The following is a 22,680-nucleotide window of genomic DNA, read 5'->3' as shown; positions in this document are numbered from 1 at the left end:
ACCTCAACCTCATTCCACTTCTGCATACAAACCATGTGTATGTTGCATGCATGTAGACGTACCAGTGCATGCATGTGCACAATATACTTGGAGATATGTGTTCAATTGATGTTTGCAATTGAGTTTGTGATACAACTGTTGTATGAAATGTCATTTCTTTTATGTCCAAATATTGCATAACCCTACCAGAAGTAGAACTGGGTTATAGAAAGTTGATGTCAAATGAACTTTTTTTTTTTCAGTATGAAAGTAGCCTGAGGTAACCTGTAGTGTGCATTGTTTGCTAAATGGCATGTGTCACACCTTGCTCAGTTCGGTTTCTGGTTTTCGGGGCATTATTTCAAAACCATAGCTGCTTAATGCCTTGCATAACCCATGTTGCATCATTGGGATGTGGTGGCGGGTACGTAAAGAGTTAACTCCAAACACATTTACCATCATACTCTCTTCACCTTTATCATCCATGTCTGCAACTCTAGAAGGGGAATAACCTCTTTTTGATAAGAAACAACTTACACCCTGCTGGTGCTTTACTTGTGATACATATAAAAATGTAGATGTACAGTGTAAAAAGATATCTACCTGCCTGTATGCATTCTATGCAATTAACTTTTCAACAATGCATTTAATAATTGAGCTCTCTATGCACTCTAAACAAAAGGATGGAAAGTATTACTACTGTCATGGTTATTATTATTTATCATTTTTGTGATCAATTTATGACCATTTTTATGATCACATTTTATTTATCCTATTGAATAATATCATTATATTTCTTCATCTTTTCGCTTATTCTCTCTGTTTTCTCTGTTTCTATCATTCATTTCATCTCGTAGAAACGCCGACCACTCAGTCTGTAAAGACAGCCAAGCCGGATGGACCAGACAAGCCGACATCAGGTAACTTTCTACTTACGTTTTTGTTTGTGCTTATCATGATGATATTCATGTTTCCTGTTTGCTATATCAATGGTTTAATATGTCTCTGTAATGTCAGGTGGCATGTTTTGGAACGTAAACAAAGGAGCTACATGCATCAAAATTTTTAGCAATTCTGTACCAGCAATATAGCGAACGTTACGACCATGGAATGTCGATAGATATTCATAGATTTATGGCAATCCCGTGAGCCCCTCAAGATAGTCACTCAGTGCAGTCACATGATACACATTGCCAACTCAAAATGAAGCATGTCTGTGGTGTAGGGGGATATTTCTTATACTGCTTTACATGTATGTCTTGTCAGAGCCTGAAGAAATATCTGATTTTGAAAAAAAAAAAAGCGTCTTGGAGAATCCGGGAAGCTTGGCAGCTTTGTCCCTGTGATATCAAACTCAGATGACCTCCGCCAAGGGAGGATGTTATGTTTTTCATCATTGCTGAATTGTTGGTTTGTCTGTGTACACAATAACTCAGAAAGTGGGGAACAGATTTGGATGAAACTTATAGGAAAGGTTGAAAACGACTCAAGTATCAGATGATTAAATTTTGATAGTGACCCTAGCATTTTTGTGGATTTTATGATGGATTTTCAATATTTTGGCAGGTAGGGTCGATGAATTTGGGAGTTCAAGCTGCACATTTTTGAGGTTTGCATATGCGCACTAAAGTGTGTGTTCTGCTAGGGCGAGGTGCACCATGTAGCTGGAAGTTGATGACTTAACAAAAGGCTTCTATATTGGGAAATTGGGCGACTTTGAGCATGCATACATATAGGTGGAAATCGCTGATGATGGAAGAACAAGATCAGTGGTGGAAATGAGCTGCTTGGCAGAGGTCTGCGCTCTCAGAGTGCTTACATTTTCTACTTATGTTTACAACTGGAATATTCATCTTTTATTATGTTTTCGTTGTGTTACTTTGAACATTTGGCGCATCGACTGAGATCAATTTTATTGTGCAGTTTTCTCACGTTTGATATCTAGAATTTACCAGTGGGTAGTGATGGGTCTAATATTAGTCCGTCAGTCTGAACACTATGAAATTTTTGCATCCTTTTTATTTCATTTTTGTTTCTTGAACTTTCGATAACTTGTTAAATCCAGTACACTGCTGTTGAGCAGAAAATATATATAATACACAGGAGCTACATACCATTCATTTAATCATGCTGTCATATTTGTAAATTTTAATGTGATAATAAAAAAATGCAATTTTATGTGATTATTACATGTATTACTATTTCATCCTTGGTATTCATCAAAATGTTTGGTTACGATGCATTGCAATGACATAAGATTCTGATACGTACTTTACTTCAATGTTGAACATTGTTTGTTTTTTTTACCCCAACACGGTGTTATCACATGATTCCAAATCCTGTTGCTTCATTTCGCTTTAATATTATTTTAAACTTTTAGTGGATGCCCCGCCTTAAGGAAGAGTCATATGAGAGAGTTTCTCTCAGAGAGAAATATTATTATCCTTGTATGGACGATGATGATGACAGTATTAAAATGGTAGTTTCACTTGCATTTTCAGTCAGCCAATCATGGATTTTGGTGGTGTGCTTTATGTGATTAGCTAGATATCGAAACTTTTCTCCCAATAATGTCTTGCAAGAATGTACATGATAGATCGACCGTCTCGGCACCAAAAATACACAGGATGTGGTGATTTTTTCTATGCCACTTGTCTCTTTGGGCGTGTACAATGTACAAACAAAACTGTTTCTTGTTATGTCATCCTTGGGTGTGTTTGGTATTTTAAAGCAGTCATAACAATTGTGCAGAGTAACATCAGGAAAAGGAAGTTGGATATGAGTGGTTCTTAAGATTTCACTTAGTATTGAGTGTTGCATCAGTATCAATAACAGAAGTGATAACATGCTTTACATTTGATACATGTACACAGTATGAGATTGTGGAAATAGAAATCAAGTCAAACTAGATAAGCACTCTGAGAGCACAGACCTCCGCCAAGCAGCTAACTTCCACCAATGATCTTGTTTTTCCATATACGAGTAGATATTAAGTGATTTTCACCCATACGTATGCATGCTGAAAAATCGTTCCATTTCCCAAGATAGAAGCCTTTGTTACATTATCACCCCTCAGCTGCGCGGCGCATCTCGCCCTAGCAGGAAACTAGACCACACACTTTAGTGCGTGTAAGAAAACTTTAAAAACGGGCAGCCTGAACTCACAAGTTTATTGACCCTACCTGCCAAACATTGAAAATCCTTCATAAAATCCATAAAAATTTCCAGATCACTACCAAAATTTAATAATCTGTTCCTTGTGTCATTCTCAACCTTTCCTGCATCATTCAAAACCGTTTATTTTGCACACGGACAAACAAACAAATGGTATTTAATGAAAACATAACCTCCGCAGAGGTGAAAATAGAAGTAAAAGTAACCAGATGAACCAGATGCAGGTGATGCTTGAACAATATGTTTTAAATGGAGCTTGTGTTGTTTTATTTTTGCATTTGTTTTGTTGTTTCTCAGGGGGTGAAGAGTGAATGATGTGCAGGAATGGCACCAATTGGAGGAAATGTAGAATTTATTACGAGGGAGAAAAAAAGAGAGAGAATTATTTCCTGTTGTCAAGGACTATCTCTGGCTATCATCCAGCTCAGACAGACAGGATACCTCATTGCTCAAAGTCCTTTGAAGCACTTTTAGCTTTACTGTACATGTCACTGTACATTCCTTTTTGAATAGGGGGATTCCCCTCGTCCGATCCAATGTAATCAGTGTTTTGTTGACCAACCTTTGATCCCTGAAATTCCCCCCATCTCTTTTTCATTTAATTCCTTCTTTGATAAGGACAAATTCATAAATATATGTGACAAGTGATGTAATGTATGTGCTGTGTCTGATGATGTTAATGAACAGTGGCATTGCCAGTGTTATGGTGCTGTTCTATATTAGATTCAAAATAATTTATGACCACACCCCATGGGAGGTACTACACCTTTTGTAAATCACATTAATAAGGAAATCCTTGGCTGGTAGTCTTCAATACTATCATTGCATCCCAAGTTTAGAAAGAAACTAAAAGCGATATGAATACTCTAACCATGATATCTCTAACTTGAATATACAATATTCTTCTTCTTGCTATTCTTTTTTTTTTTTTTAGAAATCTCACACATTCATTGCTTTTAAGTAGAAGGGTTTATTGTATGTGTGGAATATAGGCAAGTTGGGTTGAGTCGTATCTTTTTTTATGAAACTTTATTCTGGTCCTCATGTGATTAGTTCGAATTCACAGTGGCATGTTGCTCACTGTTTGATTACCATGAAAGAATGATTTTGCGTGTGTCACTCTCAGCTTGTGGTTTTTTGGTATTTCTTCTCTGTAACCGTGATAGTGCTTTTAGTAGGAGAAAGGCAGTTCTATTTGTAAATTGTGCTAATATGAGGTGATACATACTGTCCAAAAGGGGTCATTCACCCTCATCGTACAAGTATGTTAATCAAGTACTGGAAATATGCATGTAAAAATGCCTGCCTGTTACAAGCTAATTCATACCACGTTTGGATGATTTATGTAGATTAATGGCGACCGAGTGGCCCGTGAATATTTCCTGGGGGTAATGAGCACTTCATTAGCGGGGGAGAATGGCCCGGTAATGTGCAGCGGTGTGCAATTAATACACTCTGTCATTGAACAGAATAGTGAGGGCACTGCAGGCATGATGATATCTTTTACTGATGATTTTATCTATAAAGCACTTAGGGGTAGTTGTGTGTCTGACTGTCCACTTGTTTGTTCTGTGCGATATGATGAGAAATTAATTGTTTATTACTTTTAGCCATGAAGGACATTCAAATCTTTTCATTTTGTCTGTCAGTGCCAATTTAGTTTTGAATACATTGACGAATGATCGCTGAACTCCTCTAAAAATCCCTTGATGAGGTATTCATCAGTTATTAGTGTTCTGTTCAGTATTTGTTATGATAGATATACACCTCAAAATTTACTAGTCATATCATATCTTGTAGCTCCATTGTCATGTGTCATATTGTTCAAAATGACACTTATTTAAGCTGGATTGTACATTTGATATTTGCTTTACAATTCTCTGTATTGCCTCTTTTTCCTGTTTTTCAATCCTCCTATTCCTCTCTCTGTTCATCTATTCTTTTCTCTCTTTATATCTCTGTCCATATCTCTCTTTTATTTTTATATATATATATATCTCTTTCCATTGTGTTACCCATTCTGTTACCCATATTTCTGTTTGTTTCTATCTTTCGATATTTGTGTTCACTATTTTCTTACTGTGTACCTTTGTCTCTGTATCTTTCTATTTTTCTATCTTTCTATCTTTCTCCTATCGTTTTCTGCCTTTTTCTCTCTTTCCCTCTCTGTGTCTTCTTTCTCTCTCTCTGCATCTGTTTTGTTCTCCTTCTCTGTCTCTCCATTTGTCTGTCCATCTGTCTGTCTGTCTGTCTGTCTCTTTCTCTTTGTCCATCTGTGTCAAACCCTCGATCATGGCTGTCCAGCTCCGGCGATGATAAGCAAGATGGACAACATCCCCATCATCATCGGTTGCTCCATCGGTGGTCTCATTCTCCTCGCCATCGTTGTACTGGCCTGTTACTGCTACTGTTGTAGGGTGAGTATCTAAAGCCTATCATGGGCATTTAAAGGGATCGTATAGTTTTGGTTGAGACCGAACCTCAGGTTTCTAACATTTTGGGGTGAGATTATGAGAAACCTCTTATGAGGTATGTTAGAGCCTGTAATTCCAAAAGGAATTCAACATTTATTTGATGAAAATTGATTTTGAAATGGCTGAGATGCCCAAAACAGAGCAATTTATAATAATAAAATGTGGGACCCACCTTTTATTACGATCGCTTTGTTTTACTTTATTTTTGGATGTCTCAGCCATTCCAAAACCGATTTTCATCAAATAAACTTTGAATTCCTCTTAGAAAGTTACGCTCTGTATTATTTTACAAACGGTTTCTTAATATCTTGCAAAAAGTTAAAAGATCAATTCTCACCTCTAATACTGTACCATCCCTTTAACCTGTTGAGGACGGGCTGCTTTTGCTACAGCATGCATTTCCCATGGGCGCTTGTCCGAGGATACTCGGGACTCGTCCTCAACAGATTAAGGTCCCTTTCATACAGAAGCCCAGATGTGTGGCAAGAAGGTGACTTTCTCAAATCTCTCCCAAGGCACCTTGCTAATTAAAGGACAAAGAAGTCAAGCTACTGAAACTTACCAAGATGATTTGTTTAGGGCAGGAATTTGAGAAAACTCAGTTAGACACTTGCCCAGATGATTTGTTCTGGACAAAGAGGTAAAATGTCACATTAATCAAAGGTGCCTTGCTTAGGGCAAAAAAAAGGCAAGTTGGTTGTTCAGGATGAGGAGGCAAAGGGTGAACTTGGTAATACTTGCTTTAATAAGCACCCTCTTGTTCTTAAAAGAGGTGCCTTTATGACTTTAAACAAAGTTGCATTCAGCCTTCTTTTTCTAAAACAAGGAACCTTCAGCAGTTGCTTTTTTGCTGCTCATTTTTGCTTCTGTATTTACATTTAATTTCTTTAAGTGTGAAATCAACAGTAAGAACAATCTTTAAAGAAAGTAACAAAGAAAAGTTTACATAGATACAAACCAAATGACAAAAGGAAGAAGTCTGCATTATTTTGAGGCCAGCTATTCTTTTGATGGCTGCAGCATATACACTCTGGCAAATTTTGGAACACCGCACACATTGACCTTCAGTGTGTAGATTTTTTCAAACCTTGATGAAAATGAAGCATATGAAAACCAATGGATAGCAGTAACCTAGATGTGTTGATGGATATGGATACCAACCAGCAAATCTGAAATGTACAGGCAGGAAATGTATGCTGCATTTTTCTTGTGCGTGTGTGTGTTTTTTGTTTGTTTGTTTTTTCTTTTCAAGGCCATCAAATGGTATCCATTTTAAGGAGAGTTCAATTTACATCACCAAAAAAAAAACAGTTGCCAAGTGTCATTTCCACACTGAAACTTTAACAGGCTTACATTTAGCCTTGAGGATGGCACTTGACGCAGACCTTTCTCATCAGCAACATTCTGAATCGACAGTGATATGTTCACCCAGAAGAAGAAAAATGACACAAAATTTTGACCAAGACACAAGCTCACATTCCCCATTCCCCATTCCCAACCTATGACATCATCATTACATCATTGTGGGGAATTTCAGCCACATCATGTAAACAAATACAAAAAAAAAGAAATAGAACAAGGACTTTGTCAAACACTTCCATTGTATATCACAAAAGGAATAGACCAAAATTCAAGTTCATACCCATCTTTGCTAGCAATCAATGTAGTGATGCCATTTTTTAATTAAAGTAAAAGAGGATACTGTAATATCGTAGTCACCAATAGATGGTGCTCTGTCTAAACAAGAAGTGGATGCTTATGTTTATTAGAAAATATACACATATATAATATATGTCTGTATGTTTGTGCATGTTATCTGTATGCTTGTATTTTGTGCATTATGGTGATGGTGCCTGTGACTTGCCAATATAAACTGCTCTGCTCAGTTGCATTTGATTAGCCCCTTTCACTATAAACTTCCTCTCGCTGTCATTCTCCTTTTTATTTTGTGTTTGTTGATAAGATGATTGTCCTTCTTGGAAGCATGAAAAGCTGTCCAAGAGGTACTGAAATATTCCCAATGGTGCCCAGCAAGCAAAAACCCCTTCTTACACAAAATTCACGTGTACTATTAAAGCAACAGGAGTACTGATGTTTGAAATTTCTTGTGAAAATGTGGAAAGGGAAGAAGTTTTATTTGATGAAGTGTATAGGTGTGCATTAATTTGAAGACTTTTTTGCTCCATAATTGTTGAACGGAGTCAATTTTGTGTAAGTCTTGATGTGCCAAAGGGTCACTTTTCTACGAAAGATAAAGCTTTTCGGGCACTAGTTTGATCCAGCGTTGTGGAATATTGAATGTTTTTGATAACTGAATGTTTTCAGAGAAATTTGTAGAAGGGCTGCACATTGTCATGAAATGGCAAAAAGATTATTACTATTGCCTTGATGACATTTTTATAGGTCAATATCTTTTATTAGTGGAAAATTGAGCAAAGAAAATGGGATTGCATCGGGATTCGAACCCGAGACCTCTGGATGCTAGCCCAGTGCTCTACCGACTGAGCTATAGAAAGTCCTAGTTTAGTGTTCGTCCCAGAAACTCTAAATTCTCAATGCTCAAATGGTCAGAAGCTATAGCAGTGTGTTTGTGTGTGACACACACGCACACACTTCAAAAGCTGGCATAAACCTGAAGGATAATTCAGCTTGGGGATAAATGCCAGGGATCACCAATACGGAAGTGATGCAGCTTTTTGAGGTCAATATCTTAGTATACGTGTGTGTGTGTGTGTGTGTGTGTGTGTTTGCTTGTATGTGTATGTGTGTATGTTTGTTTTTGTCCAGCATGGCTACTTGATAAGTACAAGGATGTCTCATTGTATCATAACAAGTTTGTGATTCAAAACGAGACACACGATGTAGTCCTGTGTGCCACCAAATGAGTGTCTTTGACGTATTCCAAGAATGAATCCTTTAACTATCCTCAATGTTGTCTCGTCTGTCCAGCGTGTTCCTGTGATTGTTCGGTTGGCCTTATTTTTGGACCACTTGTGTCATTACATGTATCCTATCTTCACTCTTATCTCCACTTTCGGGGCCCCAACGTCCTTTACATATATCACTCTTTTTCACAGAACGTCTTATCAGCCTCATGACCTGACCAACATCCTTTCTTTCTTTTTTTTCTGTAGTCTATCAGCCCCTCCCCCCCCCCCCCATATCACTTTACACATTGTTCAATAGCTAACAAATCTTTCACATGATCTTTTCAAAGAAATGATATGACGTACCAAATTAGAACAAAGCCACCCATTAAATTATTCTAAACAAGACTTTCTGAAGGATAGTTCATTCACCTTTTTTTATAACGAATATAATGTCATATATATATAAGTAGGGCAGAGTTTAAGGGTACTCGATACTATACATTCTTTGTTATTGCTCTGATGGAGGACATAGTAAACTATTCTGGGCAACAGTATCTGAATTAATTTGGGAATGTATGTTTCAGTTTCTGCAATTAAATGATGTCATTTGAGACAGATAGATTCAAAAGTTTTGGCAGTCTGGATAAAGCATTTCTATTTTTTGCCTGGAGAGGGCAGTATGATACTTTGTCACATAGTCTGTCATACCAGTGCTACAATACTGGTAGACTACCATATGAATGGTAATTGTACTAATGTGAGGAAAACATTCACTTGTTCAGGACCATGGACATTATGTTTATGTTTGATGGTACTAAAAGAATTTATACCTGTATTTGAACTGTTGGTATTAATCATTTCATTACAGTGGCAGCCTCCTTACAACCTGATTTTAATTTTGTTTTCAAACTTCTTTTTTTTTTAATTCATTTCATTTCTTTTCTGAGCTTGTAAGGAAACAATCACTCCATTGATTCTAGCCAGTAATGAATAAACATAAACAGATACTATCATATCTTCCTATTAACCACACCCTATTCTTGTCTATTCTTCACTGTAAAAAGTGGATATTTCTGCGCGACTAATTTTTCGCGCTTGGCCGGGTCAGAAGAGTTTCCTCGGAATCAATACATCACGCACAGGAACATATGGCAAGCAAAAATACTTGCATGCTTTTATTTTCGCGCTAGTTTCTGGTTGCGCGAAATGCGCGAAAATTTCCACTTTTACAGTATATTCATATTTTGTAGTTTCTGTCCCATAAGTTTTCCTGAATTTGTATGGCATGTCAACCAACCGGAGAAATACAGGGCAGGGTTTCAAAGTGAACGTTTTTTAAAAGCATTTGTATGGATGACAGATTTGCATGTTGCATGTGCAGGGGAGTGAGGGGGGAGGGGGGGGGGGGGGGGGGGGGGCTGGGAGGGGAGCATAGTACTTGTGACCCTACAAAAGGTTCCAGGGAAAGTCTTTCCAATGATCTCAACATGAAGCATGCCTCATCAAAGAGATATTTGTACATCTTACCCATAATGCACAGCATGGCTGGATATAGTTGAACCTGTCAAGTCCTGGGTGAATTTTGTGGCAGAAATCATCATGGTCATCCCTGAATTGGCAACTCTAAATTTCACTGCATATAGAAATTGAAATAGATATATATAATTGGCACAAAATGAAAAATGCATTTGCACAAATTTCCCAATTTGAGGGAGAAACAAGAACTGACATTTTCTCAAATGTATTGCCAATTAAAAGTTGGCTCAGTCGGTAGCGCGTCTGCCTCACGATCACGCGGCCCGGGTTCAAACCCGAGTCTGGACTGAGCAATGTTGTGTGTAAACATACCATCCCCTCTAGCAAGAGGCAAAACACTCTGTCCCTCGGATAGGACATAAAATGGAGGTCCCGTGTATGAGAGAGTCACAGCTCATGCACGTAAAAGATCCCGCTTCATTCATTCATCGCAAAGAGCAGGGTGTCTAACCCGGTGAAGTGGTCCCACCCCACAACCAACTGGACCCCATGGAAGACCAGCTTAGTGTAGCTGAATATGGGCTATCCAGCCATCTTCACAGATGGAAAATGAACAACAACAATTATTGTAGCAGTGAAGGGGCTTTGGAAAGTTTGATCTTGAAAAAACAACAACACACAATTGTGTATGAACAATGAGAGACTCAAATAAAGTTGATTTTTATTTTACCTCAATGGATGGTAAAGTTTAGAATAAAGAGTTACATCACCGAACCACAGAGGTGTGTTTTGGGTGATTTGATGGATTATTGTAAAGCATGAAAAAAAAAGGCAGAAGAATGGTCCTTGAGAATGTGCATGAATGCATGGTTCTACATTGCATCCAAAATGAACTATGATACTGAAAAAGAGAGCAAAATGTTTGTTTTCTCCCACCTCCATTACCTTCTTCAACCCCCCCCCCCCATCTCTCTCTCTCTCTCTCTCTCTCTCTCTCCCTCTCCCTATCTATCTATCTACCTATCTATCTATCTATCTATATCTATCTATCTATCTATCTATCTATCTCTATCTCTATCTCTATCTCTATCTCTATCTCTATCTCTATCTCTATCTCTATCTCTATCTCTATCTCTATCTCTATCTCTATCTCTATCTCTATCTCTATCTCTATCTCTATCTCTATCTCTATCTCTATCTCTATCTCTATCTCTATCTCTATCTCTATCTCTATCTCTATCTCTATCTCTATCTCTATCTCTATCTCTATCTCTATCTCTATCTCTATCTCTATCTCTATCTCTATCTATCTATCTATCTATCTATCTATCTATCTTTATCTACCTATCTATCTATCTATCTATCTATCTCGATCTATCTATCTATCTCTATCTCTAACTCTCACTCTGTCTATCTCTTTCTCTCCTTTTCCCTCATATGGTGCTGTACCCTCTTTGGAACCTTTTTGCAGGAAAAGGATGATTTTTAAAGGCCTTCGGACAATTATCTAGTCTTCCTTTGTACCAGCCATCATCTGCCTTCTTCCGCTTCTTCCAATCGGCAATGCTGCACACCTCACGTACCCGCCCTATAGAAAAATGTGTGCCTATGTTCAGTCACATTTCATGTTGCATCGCACAAGGAGCAAGGGCTAAAGGGAGCACCTAACTTTTGACTGATGGATGTGTATGGTTTTTCCCATTGGTTGTAGCCATGAATGTTTTTCATTTTGAAGTGTCGGTGTGCAACCCTGTGTTTTGTGTACTGGACTAGGAAACTGCTTGTATGTAACCAGATATTTGGAGCCATGAATTTATGTCTTGTGTTGTTTTCCTCAATATATGTCACCTCGCGTTACATCAAGTGCTTGTCGATTCTTATTCACCGCCATCATGGTTATACATTCTACACATTCTAAGCTGTGATTTAAAGAGAGGGGAATTTTTTAAAAAAAGACACACACACACACACACACACACACACACAAAACACACACACACACACAATAAATGGGCATGCTCCAATGACACACTTTTCAGATGATAATGAACTCTCAGTTGTCATGGAAATGTCATTATGTCATTCCTAAACACCGTCTGGTATTTTACGCATTGTTTAGCAAACCATTATATCCTTACTGTCATGTACTGTATCAGTCTGCTGTGTAAGCTGTTATTTTCGCGAGGGTTTAATTTTCGCGAATTTCGCGAATCACAGTTGGCCTGCCAATTTAACAGCACGCGAAAATAAATGTCGCATTGCGCTAAGGTATACTGCATTTGTGATACCATTGGTGTCAGTTCATGAAAAACAATATCTCTCGAAAATGTCTCTGACATCCTCATTCGCGAAAATATCTGTACGCGAAAATAACAGCTTATACAGTACTTACATTGTACTTACACTGTATATGTAGATTGACAGAGTGCAGAAGTCACGTGTATTATACACTTGTATCAGCTCATATTCTTTTGTTTTTATTATTATTATTATCAACCTATGTTCATGCAATGATTCTTGTCATGTTGTTTCCACATTCCCTTTTCCTCTTTCACGGCCGTTTCATTACTCGTTTCTCGCCCACAGAACAAAAAAAACAGCGGCTACTCAAAGCCGCCGAAGCCGGTATAGCCCAAAACTGCATGAACACATACTGAATAAGCACAGACTGTCCAGCTTTGCGACGTAGTACTACGTAGCATTCTGGTTGTTGTTCTCTTTTTTTTATAACGAAAGTATGGAAGAATTTTTGGACCATGTATCCGCACAAACGACTGCTCTGGATCAAACTCATGGTGGCCCTGCGTCGAGGATAGCGTCTCTCACGCAAACCTGTCGGCAGAGTTTATATCAGCAAATCAATCTTGATACCCAAATGGGAGCAATATTACGAGGAGTGATGGTGATGATGGTGATGATGACGATGATGACGCCGATGATGAGCTTTCCAGAGACCCACCCCCGTTTAGAATTGATGGCCCGCTCGCTTTTATGACAACCCCTTCCCCTCCCCATGATAAAATATAATTATTTGGGGCAAGTCCTCAACAGGTTAATATACCCAGCAACTACTTTTTACCCATTGCCACTTATTCTTATGATGGACACTAGTTCAATAATCTCAACTAATCCCTCCACCATATTGATGCATGTTTATCAAAAGTTTTTATGCCTCTGCCACGTAGTGTCGCCCGAGATAACATATTTTTCGGGTTGTCCGTCCGTCCGTCCATTTTTCCATCTTTCCGTCATTCCGTCCTTCCATCCACCTTTCTGTCTGCAGTCGCTTTTGTGGACAGCGTAACTTAACCTGTTCCATACCAAATTTTGAAATCCTCATAGATCTAATACACAGTCCGCCAGGTTCCTGTAGGGAATAGGTTTCCAAAGAACCATATGAGGCATCAAAATGAAATTTGGCATATATGTATGTAAGAGTGAACTAAGCTGTGCTTATCAACTTTTGGATTCACACACTCAAGGTCAAAGGTCAAGATCAAATTCTTATAATTTTACTATTTACCCCATATCTCTGCAATGCCAGAAGGTATTTTCATAAAACGTTGCATATATACATGTAGTACCAGGTAAAGATTCTCTAGGGAAAACTTCGGGCCATGGGGTCAAAGTTCAAAGATCAAAGGTGAAGTGAAAATTTCAAAATTTCACTTTTTTTCTTCATATGTTAGAAATGGCTGAAGGTAGCTTCATGAAACTTATAAATGCATGTACAGCCTGACGATGATTCTCTTGAGAATATTCAAAGCTATAAAAGATATGCTATTTAATGCTGAAATTGCACAATAATTTACCTTGACCTTGACAAATACTCAGTGCATGTATACTTTAATTAAACTAAACTTGTACGTACATGTATACTGCCAATTATTCTGTGAAGAAAGATTTGGGCCATTCGGTCAAAGGTTGAATTACAATAACATATTGCTATTGTTCCCCACATTTTGAAAATAGCTCAAAGTATTGTCATGAATATTGGATATTAGCTATTAGTGATTATAGAAAATATATATGGGCCATGGGGTCAAAGGGTAAGGGTCAAATGTCAAGTGAAATTCGTCAAATTCCTCTCTTTTGCTCTCTGACCTGAAACAATTTAGCCATCCAAATTAAATCTGATGAAAGGAATGTATAAAGCACTAAAGACATTAGGGGTTGTGCCATCAAACTTTCAAACATGTCGTTTCCATTTTGTATCAGTCGTGTGAAACTGTCGCTGTCGTCTCACATGTCATCTCACACCGTCAAGATGTATAACAGACCCTAGGGAGAATAATGCGATATGGTGGAGGCATACTCAGTCCCTATAGAGATGTGTCTAGTCTTAACCTGTTGAGGATGGTTTGTTTTATTACAACACGCTTTTCCCATAGACACTTGCCCGAGTATACTCTGGACTTGTCCTCAACGAGTTAATAATTCTTTAACACAGGCTTACTTCCCAGCATAGCTGGTTGTCGTGATACATGCGAATATTTGAAAATAATTTGTCTTTTTTTCATTGATGTATAAGATATTACACTATGTGATGTGAGTCTATACATACCATCGGCTGTTTGTCAACTTTATACCAAGGTCAATTCTTGATTTTTGTTAAGTGACATGGTATATGAAGTGTGCAACATGCATCATAGGAATTTGTAATGTGTGTGTTCTATGAACAGCTGTATTATAATGTTTCTGTTTGATGTGTTTTGCTCATGCTCTTTTCGTGGGCAGACAAAATCTTGAATGTGCTTCTGACTGTTTTCTTTATGTGGGACAAATATTTTCTTGCCGAATGCTCCTGCTTCATGTAACATTTGTACATTAAACAGTAATGGTGAGAAATTAGATGAATCACAAAACTGGCACCTTAAGCGAGTATACATGAATGCAGCATTTCGCCGCATGAGAGCACCAAATACATTGTGTGGTATTTTGTTGGTTGGTCGAAGACAATTCACAAAGAGAAAAAGATGGTCATGTTATAATAGAGCACCATTACAATGTACAAATGTATGTTAATGTCAGAACACCTGCTGTATGTCCTACCATGGGCAACATTTTCATGTGAACATATGGCAGGGGATATCATGTGAAAGAGCTTTTTTTTTTCCTTTCCTGCAGTGAAAAGATTTACATGTTCTTTTGTTGTCTGCAATGTCCAAAACCAGATGACCAGTGCAGATTTTATTTTTTGAATGCCGTTTGAAAGTCTGAAAATGATGTCTACGTCTGACAGGCATAGTGGAGTTTTTGTGATGAAATTGAAAAGTGTGTGTTCTTCGAATGCTTGGAAACAGCCCATGTAATATTAGCACATGATGACTGCTTTGTGAGGAATATTATACAGAATATCTCCACCCCAGTGTTTGTAATGCTATTCAAGAAAAAGATAATAATGCTGATGATAAATCGAAACCTTGGGGTGGAACATTATACTGTCTGTTCTCTCTCCCATTAGTCATTACCTGTGTAATTTACAGTGTAAATACTGGTGTACATACCACATGCACAAATTTGACAAATTGCAATGTTTCAATTTCAAGTAATGAATGATGAGCACAACTTCATGCAGTTCTTCAGACAAGCCACAGCACAAATCTATAAACAAATCATGATAGTTTTACCAGTTTGTAATACCTCCTGGTATACAAGCATATTGCATCCCACCACAATAAAGTGAATACAGTCTCTGCATGAATAATCTCTCTTTCAAAGTAGTTTTCTCTTTGTTATGATGATAACAGTGTTTTTACATTTTTCTGTGGGGTTTTTAGTCCAATACTGCAGGATTGACAGAGAAACAAAGGAAGAAAATGTTTTAAAGGTTAAAGATTATGATATGAGTTTGTCAAGTTCTTTCCTGCAATAAACTTTGATATCATACCATACAGAAGTTGCAGGAAGTGTGCCCTTTCTTTTATGTTTTAGAGTGTGTGATACAACTAGGAGATAATTAAGACTTTGTAGAGAGCTGTAAACTTTAGAAACATTAATACTTCAGGTAGTCATTACCAGATGATAGTCATTCCTTGAGTATCAAACTATGTGGTGGAGAGATGTTCCAAGTGTATAACTAAGTTCGTTGAAGGGTGTCAGGGAAGATTTTTATTTTTTTCTGACACTCTTGTCTGACAAAGTTTGTTTGTATTTGTAATTTTTCATAATACTATGCATACTTGACATTGTTATAACAAAGGTCATTTTATTATCAATTTCTGGTGGCCAATTTTGGCCGGCAAAATTATTAAATGTCCTCTGTTTTTTTGCTGTTTTCTTCATTTCTTGCACATTTGTTGTCCTATCTTAAAAAGCCACTCTTCAATATTTTTAATTCTACATGCATTTCTTTCATCAAGTTCATTCAAAATAATTCTCTGATCAAAATTGCTTTTAATGTGTAGAGGCTTGAGTAATACGTTTCAACAAAAATAATTGAAACATACTCCTCTATAGCATACGAGGGGTTTGTTTATTCTACTAGCAGAAGAAGTAGACGTGTGATTTGGAATGACTTTAAATTCTTTGTTACAGCCCATACCTTTTTAGTAAATAAACATTATTATATTACTTTCACTTGTGATGTCAAATTTATGTGAATTCCTTTCTTAGTTTCAAGCTTTTAATCTTGTAGCTGTCAAATTTACATTTGTATGATTATCATGCAACTGTGATGCAAAGTGTGCAATGTAAATAATGTACAATACAAGTGTATATATACCATGTATGTGTTGTGATTGAATGCAGTATTTCAGCAGGGAGGTGGGAATCCCACCTCCCTGATTTCAGTCGGCATACCTCCACCCTCTCATTGCGCAATCTGTAAAGAGGAGGTTGTTTTCTTTTATATTTCTACAACCACCTGTATAATAGTCTTTAGGTTATAGTATCAGCAAACATCTACTCTCTTATCATAAATCATGAATACCGATTGCTTTGTGGAATATTGTTTCAAACACTTTGCACAAAATGGGGACATAGTCTTCAAGGAAAAGTATCAAAAGGTAAAAAGTACAAACAAAATCATGTGCTTTTGATGTAACAGAGGATTACACAAACGATGAACTGTAAAGAAACACCATTCTTCCTGAGACAAAGACATTATTTGTCTCAATCACATGCTGTTTTTATGTCTCCGCCACGAAGTGGTGCCGGAGGCATTGTTTTTTTTTTCTGATTTTCAAGTCACAACAGACCATTATATCTTCAAAAATTGCTTAATAAAGAATGCACAAGGCTGATATTTGTTTTTCTTACAGCTACATTTAGTGTGTTTGTACATATTTATGCCCTTGTTTATTGTATGTGCTTGCTTGAATGTGTGCATATATATCCATGTATATTTTATTATATATATATATATATATATATATATATATATATATATATATATATATTATTGTGAAAAAAAAATTATACTGAAATAAGAACCTTCGGAATAATGAACATCACCCAGTGGTACGAACCATAACTGCACTGGCTAAAATCATATATAATTCCGAAGGTTCATTATTTCAGTATAAATTCCCCATACCTAGATGTTTAATAATCTGAAAGTGAAATACACTGTAGGGCTCAATTGTTTAAAGTGACCCTTTGAAGAAATGCTGCCATAAATGGGTCATTGGTCAGTGATTTGACCTCAACAGATCTAGACAGGACAACATTATTTCATGATTTTAGCTGCCCAAAAACTGGTTATTGAAAAGCCACTATGTTGGCAATTTATTCCAAATACAGATGATTTATAATAACCAAACATTGAAAATGACAACGTGTGTGTGTATGTATGTGTGTGTGTGTGTGTGTGTGTGTGTGCTTTTCAGGATTCGAGGAGGTTGCAGAATATGTCCAGACAGGTGTATTGCAAATGTCTCTATATGCTTACTTCTGACTGTTACTTTACTGCAATTTCAGCACAATGAGAAAACTCGACTATCATGTATTTTTGAATAATTGAATATTATAATTATCATAATATATAATGTATAATACAAACACACACACACATCTGTACAATCACAGTTCAAAAAATCACATGAAAAGTCCCCATGTGTAAATAAAATTAAAAATACAGATTTTTATATATTTATTTTTATCCTTTCTCTTTTTTTACGATTTATATCTCCAAACTGTCACATTATTTTATACTAGACTCATTCATATTCCCTTGGCTTTTGTTGAATGTTTTTTTTTTTTCACGACGTAGCGTATACACTGTAATTGTAAACTTTCTTCTTCTTTTTTAGACCCTCGAAATGCTGATGAAATACTTGCTACGTAATAAGAGAGCTTAGAGTCAGTAAACTTCGCGGGTGAATCTCAAGTAATGTAGCCATACAGTTCTCTGCAGTTGTGGCACTACTTGTATTTTATGTCTAGTTTAGGAACGCGCCAAGTCTTCTCCAGTAATCACAAATGTGTACAAATGATCGCCAATCAATTCTCACAACTCTCACGTTCAGCCATCAAAAGTTTGTCTTTCAGGTCTTTGAATTGAATATTGATTAAACCTAGATGGCAGATCACCGGATATTGTAACAACAACAACAACAACAACAACAACAACAACAACAGAAGACAAACTTATCACACACGGGTGGACCCAAATGTCCTGTTTTCTTTTCCAATTATCCTTTGTTTGTTTGTGTTTTATGCCAGCTGCTTAATCATTTTGGAGTTTATCAAAGGTTAATGAACGTTGGTGGCGCAATTCTTGTGTCATTCCTCAGCGAGGACCAAACAATGTCGATCAAAAAAGTCGTAGCGGAGAATGACCATTGTACAATTCCCTCTTCTGTGTACATATCCGTATGTGATTATACTAGTCTTGCAGCTCTCAATGGTGATAAGCTTACACAAACTATAGGTGGCGCTATTTTTTGTCATGCATCGAAGTGTTCATACACTTGTACATTATGTGTTTGCTAGCTACTTTTTCCGATTTTTATTCATTATCATTATTGAAAAATTGTTAGTAGTTATCATGTAGCAAGGAGGTAAGAGCAGTGTTAACGATACCTTGCTTGTCGTGCCCCTATCAATCATTGAAATCAACGATTAACGGGTAATATTCGTTTATCCGAAGGTTCGTTAATCCGCAAATTGAAATTGGTTCGTTATTCCGAATATTTGTAGCGTTATTCCGAAGGTTCATTGATCAGAAATTGAAATAAGATTCGTTATTACGAAGGTTCGCTTATTCGAAAACGAAATAAGGTTCATTATTCTGAAGGTTCGTTTATCCGAAAATGAAATAAGGTTTGTTATTCCAATGGTCCGTTAATCCGAAAACGAAAAGAAGGTGCGTTCTAACGATTCCTCGGAATATCCAAAGAACCTTATTTAATAATTTCGGATCAACTAACCTCGAAATAACAAACCCTTGGAATAACGAACTGTAACCAAAATTAACACAAACAGCAAAGTAGTTTCAAGTTACAGCACTGCAGGCAATTTTGTTTAGTGAGCGATCAAAATTGTTAGCAGGAAATGTTTTCATCTAAGTGCGTTTGTACAACTGTATTTCAGATATCTGCATTAAACCACGACTGGTGATTTTTTCGCGCATTGAAATTCGGGAAAGTCTATGGAAGTTGATTTTCTGTTTAATTTATTCAATTTATAGAGTCACTGTATACGTTATATCCGCGTGGACACAATTCACATTTTTATCCATCGTGCATGCACACTCAAACATACATACGATCTACTTTCATTCTTTCTTTTTTTTCACTTTTTATCTTCCTTTTCATTTTTTTTTTCATTTTCTTCGTCTGTTCTGTTTCATTTATGACTCGTTATTTTTCTTCCGTTTTCATTCTATTTCTTCCTATACATATTTTTCTTTACCTTGTTATCTTTGCTTATCTTGTGACTCAGTTTCATTTCTTGCGTGCATGTTTGTGTTCATGGTTTCATCTTTGTCCCCTATTTTTCACCTCGGCAAATTATTTTGGTAGTCAGGAACAACCTTTCTGTAAAAAAAAGCGAAAAAAACGAAAGTAAAGAAATACTCGTAACTATAATTTGAATGTGTTATTAAGGCGGTCTATTAATACGCACTGAAATAAACGATTAGAGAGCAGCTGGGGCATAGACGAAAGTCAAAACACCATTTCCGGAAAAGAGATCCAGTTTCTCCCCAGATTTGACATTGATAGAAGGAGAACATTTTTTGCTATTTGCCAAATGAGAAAAGAAAATGGAATATAGGATTGACGAATACCATTCTTAACTGTGTCAAATCGTTTGGCGTAATTTGCAGTTTGATCACCGAGTTGTGTTTCAGCGGCCAAAGGCAAATTTGAATTTTGATTTGTTACAGAAATTGCGTTTCGGACGAAATTGATTGCTCGAAACGTTTAATTGGTTGGAGAAAGTTTTAAATTGGTCGGGATATCTTTTATCATTGTTGCTATCATTGTTATTAACATTGCTACGATCATCATTGTTTTCCATCCTGTGCCTAGATGCCTGACCGGCATTAAATATTTTATCCTCAAAAGCGAAATATAAAATAAATAACTGAATACGCAATTAACACACATACATAAGCCTACATGCAAGCACACACACACACATGCACACACAGACACACCAATCATTGATTTGTGTGTGTGTGTGTGTATTTTGTGTTGTTTGGATAGACATAATCTCATGCTTTTTTTCTTAATGAGTATATAAACGCATACCTTATCTCGCAGGTTGGCAGCGCAGGCAAATCATCATTACATAACTTCATAGTCCACCTTGTCGTAAATTCGTAACAGCACAATTTGTGAAATGGGGTTCTCAGAAATAGGGTTTTTAGAATTTCGGAAAATTATCCGCACTTCACATTCTCAAAAGGAGCGTGCATGAGTCTGATTTGAAGTACGCATGTATTAGCTTTGTTTATGCATTTTATATTTATATGTACATATATAAAAAAAAATATCTTCGAAAACAAAAACAACGGCACATTCACTTGACAATTTCGACAGTTTCTATCCTTTGGAATACTGGAGTGATGCAATTAACCCAAAATAATTCGATGATAGGGAGGAACAATCCCCCCCCCCCCCCGAAAAGAAAGGTGTTCCCTTTCTTGGTTTTGCATCTTCATACCAATCTCAATACACTCATTAGTTTTAGTAACACCAACAAGGAGATTATGGGCGAATCACTGCTAAGCCTGTGTTTAACGTATTATTCACTGATAAATCAAACACTGGTGTTAGCAGAAAGTAAATAGGCGTTCTTAATTGCATGTACTCTCGTGTCTGTCACGTTCGCAGAAAGAAAACACGTTTGCCTACACTTGTAACTCGGTTCAATTGTCACAGGTGACTTACAAGAGATACATGAGGACGTAAAGCAACTCTCCTTGTCATTTCTTCGAGGACAAAGTTTCGACGATACATCTGAATCTGGACATGTTTGATTTACACCTTTTTCGTGGAATGGACCCATTGTTCGCATTTGCGCTTTCTTCATTAGTTGGTATGTATTCTGAAATCCGTTTCCGTGTGTCCGTCTTAGAGTGTATTGATTAAGGTATACAAACAAATCAAAATCTCAACTCAGTGAGACTTGTTCAGAAACTCAGAATTAAAAAAGTATTTTCAATTTTCAATATATAACAATTTACATTTCCAGATGTGTAACACAGATAATGTATAGCCAAACATTGGAATAATAATTATGTTTACTCGCATGTAAACAACATTGTCGTTCTTATTGACGAAATGTTGTGAGTTCTCATACAATAGCATAAAAGTAATGGGCTTTTAGATGTCCACCAACAATGAACGAATACAAATTTAAAACAATAGGACACACTCAGTTCTTTACATGCTTAACGGCAATGAATCTGGACTCATTATCTAATAAACACAATGAAAAACATTTTTTCTTCATGTGATATTGGTTAAAACTGTTTAGGATTTACTGTGTGATATTTTTTTCAAATTTGTATTTATTATCGTGAATCGTGTGATGTAATCTTGCAAAGTAGCATAGTCATATATTTAAGGTTAAATAGTCAGCGAAGCATTATGTATCATAATCATAATTGCCCCGGATATCATTCATTTGACATGGTTATTTGCAGATTTGACCAAAATGTTTTTGAGAAAGCAAAAACAGAAATTCGTTCCGCCAATCATTTTCTTAATGCATACATTCCTCCAAACGTACAGTGGCCACATTTGGACAAGCTTGTTCACCGAGTGGTAAGTAAGCCTTGTATGCTTGTGGATAGTTAATACCGGTGTCTGAAATCACAATAAAATGATATTCGTTTGAGAAAAAAATGATGAACAGGCTCACGTTTATTTTCTTACGTGACTGCTGTGTAGACGGGTGGACCAGATATCGAGTGAGGTTACAGTTCGTTAATGCGAAGGTCCATTAATCCGAGTATGAACTTAGGTTCGTTTTTCAGATTTTCCGTTTCCGGATGAGCGAACCTTCGGAATAACGAACCTTATTTCGTTTTTGTGCACTAACGACGATTGACTTAAACACACTGACAAAATTATGCTGATATGCCTTTCTCCTTCTAACTTCTTTGAATAGGATTCACAAATTAATGTGTGCTTGTAACCCGTGTCTTTGAAGTCAGCACTGCTAACTTTGTTTTAACTTTAAGCTGAAATTCCGCACATCAGGCAAAGATAGATAGAAAAATGAGACCATGTGTTAGTAAAATCCTGTGTCCC

The 22,680-nt window shown here is 36.8% G+C and overlaps 1 protein-coding gene across 9 annotated transcripts in view; it reads left to right on the top strand.

The window, feature by feature from the left end:
- LOC139716116 (pregnancy-specific glycoprotein 22-like) overlaps nt 1-14,560 on the top strand; it is a 102,763-nt gene extending 88,203 nt beyond the window's left edge. For all 9 annotated transcript variants that reach the window (XM_071627716.1, XM_071627703.1, XM_071627681.1 and 6 more), the window contains 3 exons: nt 837-899; nt 5,458-5,570; nt 12,560-14,560. In XM_071627716.1, coding sequence (XP_071483817.1) covers nt 837-899; nt 5,458-5,570; nt 12,560-12,604 — 221 coding nt within the window. In that variant the 3' untranslated portion in view covers nt 12,605-14,560. The remainder of the gene's footprint in view (nt 1-836; nt 900-5,457; nt 5,571-12,559) is intronic.
- The last annotated feature ends 8,120 nt before the right edge of the window (nt 14,561-22,680 follow it).

The sequence above is a fragment of the Diadema antillarum genome, unplaced genomic scaffold, assembly GCF_040938485.1.
Source record: "Diadema antillarum isolate AM-2024a unplaced genomic scaffold, OU_Dant_1.0 scf00000006, whole genome shotgun sequence".
In the NCBI taxonomy this organism is placed as follows: domain Eukaryota; kingdom Metazoa; phylum Echinodermata; class Echinoidea; order Diadematoida; family Diadematidae; genus Diadema; species Diadema antillarum.
The sequence above is the reverse complement of the archived record's forward strand: the minus strand, read 5'-3'. Positions and strand labels throughout refer to the sequence as shown.